Source organism: Marmota flaviventris, chromosome 11, assembly GCF_047511675.1.
Source record: "Marmota flaviventris isolate mMarFla1 chromosome 11, mMarFla1.hap1, whole genome shotgun sequence".
Classification (NCBI taxonomy): Eukaryota; Metazoa; Chordata; class Mammalia; order Rodentia; family Sciuridae; genus Marmota; species Marmota flaviventris.
The window spans coordinates 69,476,870-69,493,645 of NC_092508.1; the positions used below are offsets into that span (position 1 = coordinate 69,476,870).

The following is a 16,776-nucleotide window of genomic DNA, read 5'->3' on the forward strand; positions in this document are numbered from 1 at the left end:
CTTGAAAAAGCTAGATTTAACACAGCTAATCTTCACATATTCTACAGAACTAACTTAGAGAAGGAGGCCAGGGTAGGGAAAAGAAACATAATTTTAGACAGTAAAATTGAACTAAGCCGATGAAATGAGCAACAGAGCTTTAGTCAAATTACTGGGAAAAGATTTCCTGGTAAGAATAACTTCCTGAAAAAAGCATTAGAAATTATATGCTTTAAGAAATTTAAAGCCTGGTAAAGATATATGAAGAGTATGTTACCTGAGGCTTATTTTGACAGATTGAGGAATTTGACGATTTCATTAATAAAGCCAATATAAAACTTATTTGGATTAGTCAATTTCAAAGATAATGCCATCGGTAAGTGAAGCAGAAGAACTCCTTAAGGCAAAATCTTTTAACTTTCAGATTATTAGTGTCTGTATTTAAGAAATAAGGCTAATGATAATACTAAACTACAAGTTTGTTATGAGTATCTCAAAGATTATATACAAAGTTTAGAGCTTCCTAAACTTCAAAGTTTAGGAAAAGCCACCATTTTAAAATACAAAAACTGTTTATTGAATATCAACAAGACCTAAAATGTAAAACTAAGAAATTGAGGGGAATAGCTACTATTCCTACATTCTTAGGTTTGCACATTTCTAAGTTGACCTTTTTAAATCTTGATTTAGTGTCAACCATCAGTATAGCCTGTGTTTTTCCAAAATCATACTCTAAATTCATATAGTCTTTCAGCCTCCATATATGTATTTTAAAGGGTAACTTCTTTATATGTAGTATATTCTTAGGGAAGAAGGCTTATTTTTCTTGATTTGAGGTGGTTCAATATATGCATGTCTATCACCACAAATGACCCAAATCAATAATTCATAAAATGGTTAAACCACCATTAAAATGCAGGCAACATCTACTTCAACATCTACTTTTTCTTCAGACAGCAGTTTAATATAAAAGAAAGAACACTGGGCTTAAAATCAGAGGCCTTTTGATGGATCTGGGCCATGGAAATTTTAGTTTCCATTTTCTCATTGAAAACTGGGCATCATTCCTACTTTATGGGCTGTTCTAGAAATTAAATTAGATACCTTATTTTTCTAATATGATGATTAAATACCAATTCATTTTTCTCTTATTTGTGATTTTTAAAAAACACACACATAGTTTTGGGAGTTTTTCCCCATTTCTGCAATATAATTAACATATTAAAGCCTCCTTTAAATCTTTCTATCTCATAAATAAATCCCACGTAAAATAATTTTATTTTTTCCCAAAGTAGGAATTTAAAAGAGCCTGCCTTATTCTTTTCTTTATGTTTATTTTTAAAATCTTCATTAATCATTTCATTTATACTCTTTCAAAACTGATTTCTGTATTTTTTGTATTATTTTATTCTGCTATACCGTGTCTTCTTTCTTTGACTCTATTTCTGCGACAGTGATACATTTCACAAATACAACTGATGGTGCATAAAGCCATAATAGAATTCCAGTACAAATCATTTGTCCCAGAGTCTAAACTTAGTGGTAAATTATGAAGCATGGCTGCAATACTTGGCTTTCTCTAGAATGTAAAAGTTTTAATTCAATTTAAAACAAATGGCTGTATCTTTCTGTGCTCATTCTAATCCAATATTTTTCCTAATTATTGAAATTTTTCATGTGGTTATTTCATATTTTGGAATATTGGAAAAATTAGGTTTTTTTCTTTCAGTTTTCTAATGGTGTTAATCTAAATACAAGTGATAAATAAATACTAAATGGGGGTCAGTACCTCTAGGTTCTTGCCCTAGAGTCATCACTAACCATCTAGACTACATTTCTCTGAGATTCTTTTTTAATTTTTTTTTACCTCAAGTTAAGGGGTAGAAGGTGACTTGTAAGGCTCCAGACATTGATCATGAGAATTTGTTTTCCAAAGTTCACATGAATGGAATTACTCATACAGGTATAAAAAGGAAAAGAGAGTGATAAAAATCAGCTGAATCCACAGAAACAAAATAGACAAAGGAGAAAAGGATATACCTGCAATTTCCTCTAAAGTGTTGGCATGCATGTCCAGCAGCACAGTTCCATTCAGAATGCAACTTCTCAGCTCAAACAAGCTGTGCAATGAAAGAGTAGCCACATATGGTTTGCTCCACCTTTCCCCTCCATCTTCCACATCTTCTTCAAACTTCAACCACCTATACAAATAAATATTTTTATCAGCACATTGAATTTTATATTGTAGATGAGTGATCCTTTTTGACAATTATATAAGTTATAAATAGAAAGATAATCATGTTTCCAGGCATCATGGCAGCTCAGGAGGCTGAGGCAGGAGGATCACAAGTTCAAAGCCAGCCTCAGAAAAGCAAGGCCCTAAGCAACTAAGTGAGACCTTGTCTCTAAATAAAAAAATACAAAAGAGGGCTGGGGATGCAGCACAGTGGTTGAATGCCCCTGAGTTCAATCCCTGGTACCAGGGATTTTTTTCATGCTTCTTCTTAGTTTCATGGGTTTGGGAAGTAGGTAAAATCTCATTCAAGTTACTCATTTTAGTTTCATTAAAAAACATTCATTTTGTAATTGAAAGATTATTAAAAACAAAGGAAGCTCTTATTACTTTTGTTAATTTTTCTAACTCTGAACAACCAGTGGTCACCATGAATCTGATATAGGGCTAAAAAAGACAGCATACTTCTTCATGTAAAGATAATATTAATTGAATAAGAAAATAAAAGAATACAATATTTAGTTTAGTGGAAGAAATTAAGCCTAAATATTTTAGTTCTTGATAATATTCCCATTCAAATTTTAGGGAGGCTATTATAATTTGTTGCCTATTCTGTAGGAAAAGTTTTTATTAGGCTTGTTGAATGAAAATTAGTGAAAGAAACTTCCTAGGCTCTGAACATGTGAGAACTGAACTAAGACTCCATTCCCTGAGTGTTCCTTCCAGGGAAGCAGAAGAAGAGAACCGTGATGCTGTGATGCCAAATGAGGCACTACTGCCTTCTTAGAGTGAAATGAATAGTAATACCTGGGAATGGTTTGTAAGCAAGATTAGTAGAAGAGATAAAGAGAAACCAATGATTTTACTACTTTGGCAGCAACCACTCAATGCTTTAGGGTCTTGCTCTCTAATCTAATAGTTCACCAGTTTAATTCCTTTCTAATGAACCCTATCCTAAATTGCCTTTCCCTCAATCTCCCACCATTTCCTTCATTCCATCTGTCCTTAGTCATTTGGGCCCTACATCCTCTCATCATGCAATATCACAGAAGTTCTATATATAATATTATATTGATATTTTATGTAATCAAATGACCCAACTCCACAGATGACAAATGTGTGGTAGTAACTAGACAGGGAATCAAATGGAACATCTAAAAGTAACTAACCAATGAGTTTTTCAGAATAATTAATGTGCAGAGTAGCAAGAGAGATCAATGAGTTCTTAGAAAGAAAAGAAAAAAAGAAAAAGACAGCTTTGCATCTGTGTCTGGTGGTGTTTAGGAGGGAAAAAAAATGGTCAGGAAGTGAAAAGGAAAGCAATAGGGAACAAGAGCCAATCCTGCAAAGTTTGCAGACAGGGAGGAAGAGCTATGCCTATAGAGAACATATTGAGGTTGGAAAAAACTGACATTTCAGCCCCAAGTCACTGAAAGTTATCCTCTTCTAGGTTGGCAATTTTATAGATGTTTTTATTTACACAGTTAGAAATTTTTCATGTTAGTGATTCTTAAAGCTTTTCATCCCTTAACAGAGCCACAATACCTCACACATCACATGAAGAATATTACAATATTGCTCATGAACTGTAACTGGTTCTCCCCTTTTCCTACTAAAGAGTAGGATTTTACTACCTGGCTCCTTTTTAACCAGGTGAGAGCATGTCACTGTGACTAATGATGGTGAAAATGATTTCTGGTCAATGAATTCAGAGAAGAAATTATGTGTGCCAATTCCATATTGGAGTATTTTCTTGCTGAGAGCCTCTGAGCTCTCTTTTATCCTGGGCATGAAAACAAACAATGTTTGAGACAGAGGTTTCTCTATCAATCAGAGTCTTTAAGTAACTATAATGAACAGAGGAGCCTCCACTGATCCCATGATGCAGATGAACAATGAGCCATTAAAACAAACAAACTTGTAGTTTAAAACCTTGAGATTCATTATATTTTTAGCATAATTCAGATGATATCAGTTGATCTAGATGACCATTTTAGCTATTCATCTAGCATAAAAATCTTAATTAGAATTGTTGGTGAGAGTGAATATGATTTTAATAAATATAATAAATTAGAATTAGTAAGTATTATTAAATTATCAATAAATTACTAAGGCCATGGTCACATTATGAATGTCAGCATCATAAAGAATCAACCTCTTGATGGACAATTTGAGGCAGAATTGTTTTGTAGAATGTTTCTTGGACTTGTTGAGAATAAAAATAAAGCTAGGTTTGTCCATATTCTACAATTAAGCTACCATGTGACCAAGGAAAATTCTTTCAACTTCTCTGGGTTACAATTTTCTCATCTGAATAAAAATGTGATAAACTCAGCACATTAAATTATTTGTCCAAGATCACCTAGCCAGTGATCTTGTCAAAGCAGGATTCAACTCCAGGATGTTGTTAATTTTATTTTTCCCAGTCTGTGCATATTTCTCACCATAATATAATTGCCTGTGTTGAATTTATTATGGTTCTTTTCAGCTCAAAGATCTTATGTTAATTCTTATAGTACAAACTGATTGAACATAATTTTTGTCCATGTCTAAAAACAATCTCAAGTTGAAAAATGTTCTTATTTTCTCCCTTTCTTTTTTACACTGACTATATTTGTTTTCTTTATTACCTACTATGCTAGAAAAAAATAGATATTTTTCCTTTGTAAGAACCAAACATCCTATTCTGTGTAATGGACTATAATGAAATGTTCCACAAAATGGTGGCACCAAAGGAATAGATGCAACTTTCATTAAGTCTTCTGTCACCTTATTTATTTCTGACATGATGTGATTTTCAGACAAAACGAGCAAAAGAAAGACTATATAGAGGTACTTAGGCTAGTGCTAATTTGATTGAAGAATCATGTTGGATTTTAAATCTAGTTTCTAATATGTTGGGTGGCAAAGAACACATAGGGTTATGAAAGGATATTAATCGTGTTTGAGGTGAAATAGATTTTTTTTTCCTATGAGAAGATGGCCTCCATTTATTATTTCTGGAGTTATAGCACTTTCTACCATCCACATGTTAAAAAATTGCTTCTAAAATTTTGTCTTTAAAATTTTTATTCGAGTGGATACCTGAAGAGTGTTTGTACATGACCCTGAACTAAAAATCATGTTTCCTAATTTCTTAATTACATCAGTAAAACTGACCCATACAATAGCATTTTTTGTAAATTGTAATAATGTTTTATTTTTTTAAATATTCATATGCCTCTTCATCCATATAAAATGGTCTAGCCCTTTCTTAAAAGGAAGTTATAGTTAAATTTTACTTCTAAATAATAGTAAAAACAATTAAATAAGGGACCAAACATTTACATCATTTCATTTGGCTGTTTTGAAAGTAAAAAATTCAATTTTAAGAACCCTGATAAGAAGGGATGGAGTCTCTGGAAGTTCCAAGCAGTTTGGTAGTTTAAATTACCAAATATGTTACATGCATGGATGGTTTGATGTACCCATAGATTTTATGAGTATTATAGAAGACAGAAGGTGCTTTCCATAAAAAGGAACCCACAAGTAACAAATATCAAGTTACTAAAGATACTAAACATTACACGATTCAGTAACCCCAGAATGATGCCAAAAGTTTTAAGAGACATTTAAACAAACACTTTTAAAGAGACTATAAAATAATATATATGCCACATGAGTATGTCTCTCTTTTCTGTTTTTTTATCCCATAAACAGGTTTGGAACACATTAGGTCTATTTAGTCCCTAAATATACTATGAGTTGCAAGATGTCTGATTGCAGTTAATGACCTAAAGTGCTGCAATTTGTTCCAGTTTTCAAATAAACTCTGCTGACATTTGTTTGAATAGCAAACCAAAGCAAATAGGAGTCTCAGAGCATGAATGTGATGTGATGGATGATACAAAAAATAAAACGAATAAAAAGCTGAAGGCCAAATACATGACATTTTCTATATGGGATGGGAGAAGATTTAAACCCTGAGCAGATTATTTTAATTTCTTCCAGTATGTCTAGATCTGTTTTCATCCATGATTAGCACACCGAAGTCTCTTTATACTAAACATTAAATAAGTGTTTCATGAATTCTTTGAGGATTAAGTCAATGACAATCTGCTGTACAATACTTGAATTGAAAATATACAAAAGAAAATTCTTTTTCCAGATAGAAATAAATGTTTTCTAGAGAAGTTAACTCTTCCTGTGTATGCTATCACCACCAACTCAGTTCAACTTTTCTAGGAATTTTTATTCTCTGATTATATCCATACAGGAAGAAGTTCCTACATCATCCAAAATTATAGCTTTGGAGGAAATGAAACATCCTTTCTTAGGAGAGTTAGGGCACATGGAAGGAGGTGGATATGGTTAGGGTGGAGCTCGAGAATAACATATATAATCACAGAACACCTATACCTCTCTTAAGGAAAGTGAAACATATCTAAGCCCAATGTTCTTAATTCACATGATCTTCACATTTCACATGCTGCTAAAAATTCTAGATTACTTGAACATTTACTAAATTTTGAGTATCAAATATCTTCGCTACATCAATAAAACTGTTTTGATGTAATATTTCTTTTCCACACTACCATGTATGTATCAGAGGCTAAGTGTACCCCCTGCCTGGCTTCCTCTGAGCTCATCTGTGAGAAGCATTTTTAAAGGGCAACCACAGTGAGTTGAACATGTTGTCTCCATCACCACACAGCTGTGGTGGCTTTACTCACTTTTCTATTAATAACATGATATACTATTTATATGCATGACATTGTAATTGTGTTGATTTCATTAGCCTCTTCTTATGCTTCTTTTAGAGTTTTAAAAAGTGAACAGCTGGTTTTCAGAAACATTTATTAAATAATTATGATTCAAAAATTAAACTTCAAAATCTAAAAGTTTGCCTAAGTTTCACTTGGCAATAACAGTGGGCATAAATTATTCAAGATGTGATATGTGACAGGTGCAGTGTGCTGATAAAATATTGCTTTTATTTCCACTGTTAGGATAGACAATTATTAATCCCACCTGGAATATTAACCAAAAGAAAAAAAAAGTGCTTCAAATTAATGCTAATGATTGATTAGAATGAAACTGCATTTGAAAAGTCAGATGGATTCATGAATTAACCCAAATTAGTCCTTTTAGAAAAACAAAATTACTTCTGCCACTTTAAAACCACTAAATTTCTAAGTTCTCAATAAATATATTCTGTTTACCCCTAAAGTGTTGTATCTCAGCCAAAATTCATCTACCCTCCTCTTCAATGTCTGTTACTATTTTGACTGCTCATCAGATGTCTCCCTGAACCTCAAACAGCTGTACCATTAAGCTTCCAAAAGCATGACTACAAACATTGGTCCTTCTTAATATTGTTAAAATAATTAACTTTGCTCTTTATAGATAAGCAGTAATACTTTTTCTTCTATTAGATGTAGGGTCTCTGGTTTTATTCCTAAGTCCTTGATCCATTTTGAGTTGAGTTTTGTGCATAGTGAGAGATAGGGGTTTAATTTCATTTTGTTGCATATGGATTTCAAGTTTTCCCAGCATCATTTGTTGAAGAGGCTATCTTTTCTCTGATGTATGGTTTTGGCACCTTTATCTAATATAAGATAATTGTAATTTGGGGGGTTAGTCTCTGTGTCCTCTATTCTGTGCCATTGTTCTACTAGTCTGTTTTGGTGCCAATACCTTGCTGGTTTTGTTACTATTGCTCTGCAGTATAGTTTAAGGTCTGGTATAGTGATGCCACTTGCTTTACTCTTCCTGCTAAGGATGACTTTAGCTATTCTGGGTCTTACATCAATGTTTATAGCAGCACAATTCACAATAGCTAAACTGTGGAACCAACCTAGATGCCCTTCAATAGATGAATGGATTTAAAAAATGTGGCATATATACATAATGGACTATTACTCAACAATAAAAGAGAATAAAATCATGGTATCTGCAGGTAAATGGAAAAGTTAGAGAAGATAATGCTAAGTTAGCCAATCCCAAAAAATCAAATGCCAAATGTTTTCTTTGATATAAGGAGGCTGATTCATAGTGGGATAGGGAGGGGGAACACAAGAGGAATAGATGAACTCTAGATAGGGCAGAGGGGTTGGAGGGGGAGGGAGGAGGCATGGGGTTATTAAGGATGGTGGAGTGTGATGAACATTATTATTCAAAGTATAGGTATGAAGACACAAATTGGTGTGAATATACTTTGTATACAACCAGAGATATGAAAAATTGTGCTCTATATGTGTAACATGAATTGTAATGCATTCTGCTGTCATATATAAATTTAAAAAAAAAGATAAGTAGCAATACATTGTGGTGGTTTAGGATAAACAACTTCTTCAATGTAATCCTCTAGAGAATGATACAATACTACCTGCTCAACTGTGACAGAGTGAAAAGCTAGATTCTTTTTTTTAATGTTTATTTTTTAGTTGTATTTGGACACAATACCTTTATTTCACTTATTTATTTTTATGTGGTGCTGAGGATCAAACCCAGGGTCTCGCACATGTGAGGCGAGTGCTCTACCCCTGAGACACAACCCCAGCTCAAAGCTAGATTCTTGTATTGCTTCTGTCCCTTCCCAGCTTTATGAGGATGGAAAAGTTACTGGAAAGTTTCTGGTTAAAAGAAATGGATCACCATCTGACCTAGAAGGTGAAAATCACCAACCATTCCAAGAATAAGGAAGTTACTATTGCCAAAACATATTCCAATTTTACTCCTCAGTTTAAGGATGAGGTTAAAGAATAGAAAAGCTTTCAAAATATAAGCCTTAACAATAACTTCAAGTGAATCCAAGTAACTAGAGTTTTCTACTCATCAAAACCACCACATCTTCCTTCAAGTCATCAGGGTTAACCTGTTTCCTATAACCAGTGAAAGACAGATGCTCCCAGCCTTAAACAAGAAGGTGGGCACCTTAACTTCCTTATCAATAACTTTATTCATGAAAGAGCAAAGGTTCTATCACTTAATTGTGGAAAAGATTATTATACATTGCTTTCCTGCCATCAAATAAAAATTTTGAGCACATATATATTTTAAAGCTCCTTTGTAGTTAGTTTTCTATATTGTTGGAGAATAAAAATAAAGTAGAAAGTTCTTAATCTTCAAATTGATGAGGTTAAATAAAAACTTTTAAACAGCTATTTTTAAAATATTACAATAAAAATTATCATAAGTAAAACTGATTAATTCATGTAAAATTTTCATTAAAAGAAGTAATAACTGGGGCACAGAGGTGGACACTTTTAATCCCAGTAGCTTGGGAGGCTAAAGCAGGAGGATCAAAGCAGTTCAAAGGAGTTCAAAGCCAGCCTCAGCAATGATGAGGCGTTAAGAAACTTGGTGAAAACCTGTCTCTAAATAAAATATAAAATGGGGCTAGGGATGTACCTCAGTGTCCAAGTGCCCCTGAGTTCAATCCCTGATGCAAAACAAAAACAAAAACAAAACCCAGAGGTAATAACTAAATAACATATCACCAATTTAAAGTATTCAAAAAGGCAAATAAAATAATGAATGATTTGACACAAAAGGGTAAAAGGAATGAACAATAAGTACACCAGAAAAAAATAAAACATGAAAAGATATTGAACCTCTCTAACAATTAAAGAAAACCAATTAAAACAATGAGATTCATGTTTTCATATATGAAATAGGAAAAAATTAAAACTGATGACTTAGCCTGACAAGGGTTTGGGGAAATAAGTCACTCTTCATACACTGTTGGTGGATGTGTAAATTAGTAAAACATTTTATGATGGTAATTTTGCAATATCTAAAATGTCTGCTTTCTTTGGTACATAAAATTCTACTGTTACAAATTTACCCTATATAAGTACCTAAAAGATACATGTGTAAATAAACATTATAACAATTTTATGGGGGGAAAACTCAGTCTACATGTCCATCATGATAGGTTATATAAAGTTTTTCCATACAGCTGAATGCAGAAAAGGTATGTCTAGCCAGGTGCAGTGGTGCATGCCTGTAATCCCAGCAGCTTGGGAGGCTAAAACACGAGAATCTCAAGTTCAAAGCCAGCCTCAGCAATGGTGAGGTGCTAACCAACTCAGCGAGGCCCTGTTTCTAAATAAAATACAAAATAGGGTTGAAGATGTGGCTCAGTGGTCAAGTGCCCCTGAGTTCAATCCCTGGTAGCCCCCCCCAAAAAAAGTATGTCTATGTTGCTGATACAGGAAATGTTATAAATATAAGTGAGAAAAATAAAGTATGAACACCGTGTGTTATATAATTCCTATTGTAAAAATTGAAAAAGGGCATTTTGGAATTTGGATTTTGGAATCTGAAGTTTTTTGGGAATATGCACAACACTGTTAACTAGTTGCCTTTGAAGACAACTACCTGCATACAGATAGAGGGATACCCTGGGTTTTCTACTATGTTATACTTTTTAATGTCAAATATTGGCAAATATTAGCCATTTTTATAGATGTCAACATGGATGAACTAGATGTTAGTCATTTTGGTTTTCTTCTATTTAGTATTTTTTAAATAAGAGAGAGCTGTAAAGGCCACTGTATCAAACAAAAATTATGTGGGCCCTTATTATTCATAATTCATTACCATGATTATATGATCAATTCCATATTAATTCTGATGTGGTATCGTTAAGACAATAATTAAATAAACCTACAAGTTTGACATGATCCAATAGAGTTCTGTAACTTTCAGAAAACTATTGCAATCTGAGGTCCACTAATAACAGAAAAAAATTTTAATAATTAGAGCTGTCTGGCCATGGAAAGGATAGCCCCACAAAACAGGAAACCCTGAATCAATAACACACCATGTTCCCCTCCTCGTATACCTGCTCCTCTGCTTTTTTGCCCAGTTAACTTCAAGAGTCGGCTGAGCAATAACCTATGCCAGGGAAGCTATCCAGCTCCCCTTTCCTTCAGCCCTGTGGTTTAGATACTTGCTACACATGTCATCAACTGGGAGCTCATTAGAAAAGCATGACCAGACTCCATGCCCAAAACCTACCAAATCTACATTTCAAACAAGATATCAGGTGATTTGTATTCACATAAAAATTAGAGAAGCACTGGGTAAATGACAACCCTAGCTGTGCCCACAGTTCCTTTTGTATACCTGAACCAGAGCATTCATTTACAGCCTTTACAATATTTGTTGACTTAAGTTAGACTATAAAATTGTTAAGGGAAAGACCTAAGGTTTTGTTGTAGTTGTTCTATAGCCATTACACCTAGCATATAATGGATACTCCATAAATGTTAAAGAAGCAAGAATGAGTTAAAAGCAAGCAAGAAATTTCATTCATTACTTTTTATACTAATTCATTAATTATTTGGCAGCATACAAAGAGGAATTATAAATTATAGAAAAAACATTTTGATAAAACACTCTGTTTAAATGTATTCATATCTTATAAACATATTACAAAATATTTTTATCCTCACTAAATAGGACATGAAATCCAGGCCTATACCTAAAGCCTCTTATCATAATATTTGCCCTTTCTTAAAAAAAAAAAAAAAAAAAAAAAAGCCCACACTCAAATTATCATGTAATATCACCAATTTGGGTTCAAGCCAACAGCTGAAAAGATAGAAATAAATTACTTTTAGATTTCTATTGTTTTGTTGATGACACACAAATTATGCTACTGTATATCTTTAAGACTGCAGCTGTTGCTGGCTCTGCGTCACTGTTTACTATAATTACTGCCTTCAGATTTCATTCTGACCTATATCCCATTATAGGATATGCCCAGGCCAGATGAGCAAGTTCAGAAATCAGCAGTAATCACTGATGTTTGTGAAATCGTTGAAGTGGGAAATTCTTTTTCCAATAACATAAAAATTCTTTAATATGCCTTCAACCTTCAACCAAAATCCTCACCTGGCCGTTTCTCGCCACTCAGCTTCCTCACCTTCACGCCAGCAAATCTCATCCAGTTCTGTGAAAAGGTCATGAGGAATGTGTTCCTCGTCATCATCCTCGGTTCCAAGAATAAACTGTACTCGCTGTGATGGAGTGTCTATGAAAAATCAGAAACACGAACAAATTGCATGTTCAACAAATCTTATGTCCAGAATATATAAAGACTTCTCAAAACTCAACAGTAAAAACAATTAAAATGGGCAATGTATTTCAACAGACACTTTGCCAGAGAAGAAATATGGACTGCAAATAAACACGTGAAAAGTTATCAGTGACTTGTCATCAGTTTAATGATGCAAAATTATCAAAAATGTTTTTTTTTTAAATCATTGTTGTTTAGGGGCATTTTTTCAGGACTGGGAATTGAACCCAAGACCTCACAGATACTAGGCTTTTGATGTTGCTGTTGTTTTTAATCTTTTTTAAAGGAGAAAATAAACTTGCTCAATGATTTCAGTTTTGTTCTGGAACAAGCAGGTTACAATTATTGTGACAAATCTTATCTTCTTTAGAAACAACTGGAAGTTCAAAAAATACAGTCAATATGAAAGTAAGTTTGGTCTAGTACACTGAATTTAACGTTGACTTTTTAAAAATGCATGGTAAAATAATGATTAAAATGTCTATATTGGTATTCAAGACGTATTGTATAGGAAATAGAATTAGTTAGCTATACTAATAAGGAAAACAAAATTCTTCAAGTCAGAGAAGGGTACATATGGATATTGAATATGGAGAAAATCCTTCCCTGACTCAATATAATTGCCCTCATTTTGCTGCTGTTGTTATTTTGGTTTTAGTTTTTTTAGAATTTATTTATTTATTTGTTCTAACCAGTTCTACATGGCTTGTTTTTGTTCTTATACATTCATTTGTAGCATAAAGTTTCAAAGCATTTAGTATACTTATGCCAATATTTACATGCATATTTTATATAAAGAAATACAGAAAATAAGCAAAATATCCTCAATGTATTTTTACAACATGGGAAAACATTTCCTTTTTGCAATTAAAGTAGAATTAATTCAGTGCAAATAATATTTAAAAACACAGTGGAATAAATTATAAGAATCAGATGGTGAGATTCATGAGGTTCCTAACAATTTTGCTATCTTATTTGTCAAAAGAATCCTGTGACTGGGCAATTGTTAAATGGTGGGAAAGTAGTCAGGTTTAAGATTTGTGAAAAGGAAGAATCAGAAGAGGAAGGCACAGATATGAAAAAAGGACAAATATTAAAGAAATATTTAATGATACCTTCCTTTCATCAAGTACTGTTCTAAACAGGAAATAAGTAAGACAGATGTAAATGGAAAAATATTTCTGCCCTCATTGAGCTTTCATCTGATGTGGAAAATAGTGTGTCAGGAAACAAAGAAGACAATTTCAAACAGAATAAGAAGCCAATAATAATATCAGATGCTGTAGAGTGGTCATCAATGATAATGGAGTGAGAGCAAGAGGGATTTGTCTGTCCTAATTTTAAATAACAATGGAAGTTCAAGTAACATGTATTACTTTTATAACCATAAACAAACAAATTAGCTATTTTCATTTGGAATATAGACTGTATTTTCAACAAATGGTTAGTTATAAAAATCAAATTTAAATAATTATACTATTTGACAAAAGCCAGTAGTAGAATCATAACTGGAAATAAACAAATTCCTTAGCAAACTCTCATCTTTGCATTATCAGCTGTTTTTCATACTGCTTTAATTACTCACATACTAATTAACCAGGGTCTTCAGTGGATTGTTCCCAATAATTAGTGAAAATAACTTTCTTTTCTGTAGACCTACCCCAAAATTCTCTATTTTAGGCCCTTTCTGAACAAAAGTTAACATTTATGTTGACAAATAAATTTTTCATGTCACTATAACAAGAATAATGACAGAAGTGAATTTGGAAAGTTCTATTTTCATATGAGGTCTTATTGTCATGAAATACATAATCCGGGTATACTCCCAACATTCAGTTTAAGGAAACAGATTCACTAAATGTTTACCTGTATTTCTGGATCACAGAGGCTTTCCTTCCTCTTTATCTTTTCTATACTTGAGATATAAACTGATATTCAGATTATCTATCTTATGAAATCAAGAAATGATGGCAAGTTAGGTGGTTCTGTTTCAAATTCATGTCTCCAGTCTCCTTGAAGCTCAATGATATTTTCCATTTTTAGTTGAACTTTAAAATTTTGTTCATGTTATTTGAATGTCATACACAATCTGTTCATTTGAATTCTATATTTTAATTCAATTATATAATTGAAATAGTCTACTTCTATTGATGCTAATTAGTAATCTTATTGCAAAGTATTAGATTGATAAAAAGAATTTTCAGCTGAAGTACCAAGAACCAATAGATATTTCAATTCAAAGGGCGATTAAGACTACATGCAGCATTTACAAATTGTGTTTCTGAAAACCTAGTTATATGGCTCTAACTCTTCACCCACAGTGAGGCAAACAGGAAACAGTGGACTCATTTTCAAATAGATTTCTCCAGAGAGATCTGAGATGTGAGTCCCAGTCTTTTTACTCCACTAAAAAGGCAGGACAGTAGGGTATCTGCTTTTCTGTCAAGCCAATTGAGTGGAGCTCCCAGGGAACCAAAGGAGCTTTCATTCTCTAGGCAATAATAGGGATACTATTAGGGACCCTGTCTAATTGTCTACCTAGCTACTGAGATCGCTGCTTTGAAGAACATGGTATCTGTGGCCACATATGGGCCACACCTGCAAGAGAAAAATGAATCAATAAACATAGAATGTGGGGTCATCTTAGATGCAGTTTAAGAGGCTGTCACAGAAATGAAGAAACTTCAGCAGAGAGAATCTACCACTCTGAGTATCTAGGGGATAAACAGAAATATTCAATAAGGCAAAATAGAGTGCCAGTTAGAGACTCTCTAGGAGAGAAAGAGCAAACTCAAATTTTGCAAAGCCTGGAGAGTGTGTCATCAGCTTGCAATAGTGGTAGTGCAGTAAGAACATTCCAATTTCATACCCATTAATTCCACCTGTTTCCTATGCTCCAAATCTGGAGGGATCAAAAATAGTGTTGAGAAGATAATAGAGTCTCTGGAGTAAAGGAAAAGACATCCAAGATAAGGAAAATTTAAAAGCAACTTCATCCCTTCCCTCAATTACAGTTATCCCACCTATAACCAGGCCTGGGCATTAGAAGGCAGAAAAAGACTTTGGTCATACAAATTCAATGATTTCACTACTAACATAAGACTAGAGTTTCTAATTACTGATGAGAGGACTTGAACTAATCTAAAAGCTATTTTATGATGAGATATCATGAATACTGTGTGCTCAAAGTGAGATTTATGCGCTGGGGATGTGGCTCAAGGGGTAACGCACTCGCCTGGCATGCGAGGGGCGCTGGGTTTGATCCTCAGCACCACATAAAAATAAAATAAAGATAACGAAAACTAAAAAATAAATATTAAAAAATTCTCTCTCTCTCTCTCTCTCTCTCTCTCTCTCTCTCTTAAAAAAAGTGAGATTTGCAAGTCTTACATGATCACAGATCTTCTATATACATAAATGGGTGGGTTTACTATATGATTCTCTGTTTTATTTAAATAGTAATTGACTATAGTGATATTATAAAAACGGGAAAAAGATAAAACAGACTTTTAAAAATATGTTAATTTCTTCTATGAGTTAGGTGTTTACATACACTGTCTATTGTTTGTGTCACAATAACTTGATCAAAGTGCACTAATATTTATTAAGGTTAGACACAAAAATAAAGAAACTAAAAATTGGACATCTCAGCTTTTAAAGGTGAATTGTTCCCTCCAGCATGCAGCACTGCATCTTACATATGATTATATATATATATATATATATATATATATATATATATATTCAATAGATAAGAAATTTGAAAAAGAAACATTCTGTAGAACACTAATAATATGGGACCTAATATTATTACAAATATTTCATGCAATTTGTCAAAATAAATTTTATAGCAAAGGGAACAATAATTGAGTCAAGAGCTAAATCCCAAGATTTACTACCACTTCAAAGGAAAATGACAACTTACTGGATGAAGCATGAAATTTTTTTGAAATAAGATTGATGAAATCCCCAAAATATCAGATGTACTTAAAAAGATCAGTAGTATATCATATACATTTCTGATCCAGTTTATCTGATCCATTTTTTATTTCTGGATCAGAAATAAAAACCTAGTGCCATCTTATCCTAAATGTGTACTATGTGGGTGATAGTTATCTAATGTTTTCTCAATCTGATTTCATCAGAATCAAATAAATTATCACTAATTAGCCTGTTATCTCTGCAACTAACTGCTGTAGGGGGAAAAAGAACTTCAAATAGTCATTGGAGATACTTGGGCAATGAAATTAATCAAGTTATGTTATGTGCATGAATAAATATATCACAATAAATCCCACTAGTTTGTATAATTGTAATGCACCAATAAAACGCATTTAAAAAGCACTCATACACTGCTGGTGGGACTGCAATTTGGTGCAGCCAATATGGAAAGCAGTATGGAGATTTCTTAGAAAATTGGGAATGGAAACACCATTTGACCCAGCAATCCCTCTCCTTGGTCTATACCCAAAGGACTTAAAAACAGCATACTTCA

The 16,776-nt window shown here is 33.1% G+C and overlaps 1 protein-coding gene across 3 annotated transcripts in view; it reads right to left on the reverse strand.

The window, feature by feature from the left end:
• Nucleotides 1-16,776, reverse strand: part of Slc4a10 (solute carrier family 4 member 10) — a 213,435-nt gene that overhangs the window by 106,472 nt on the left and 90,187 nt on the right. For all 3 annotated transcript variants that reach the window (XM_071619392.1, XM_071619390.1, XM_071619391.1), the window contains 2 exons: nt 12,098-12,236; nt 2,020-2,180 (listed from right to left, as the gene is read on the reverse strand). In XM_071619392.1, the coding sequence (XP_071475493.1) occupies nt 2,020-2,180; nt 12,098-12,236 (300 nt within the window). The remainder of the gene's footprint in view (nt 1-2,019; nt 2,181-12,097; nt 12,237-16,776) is intronic.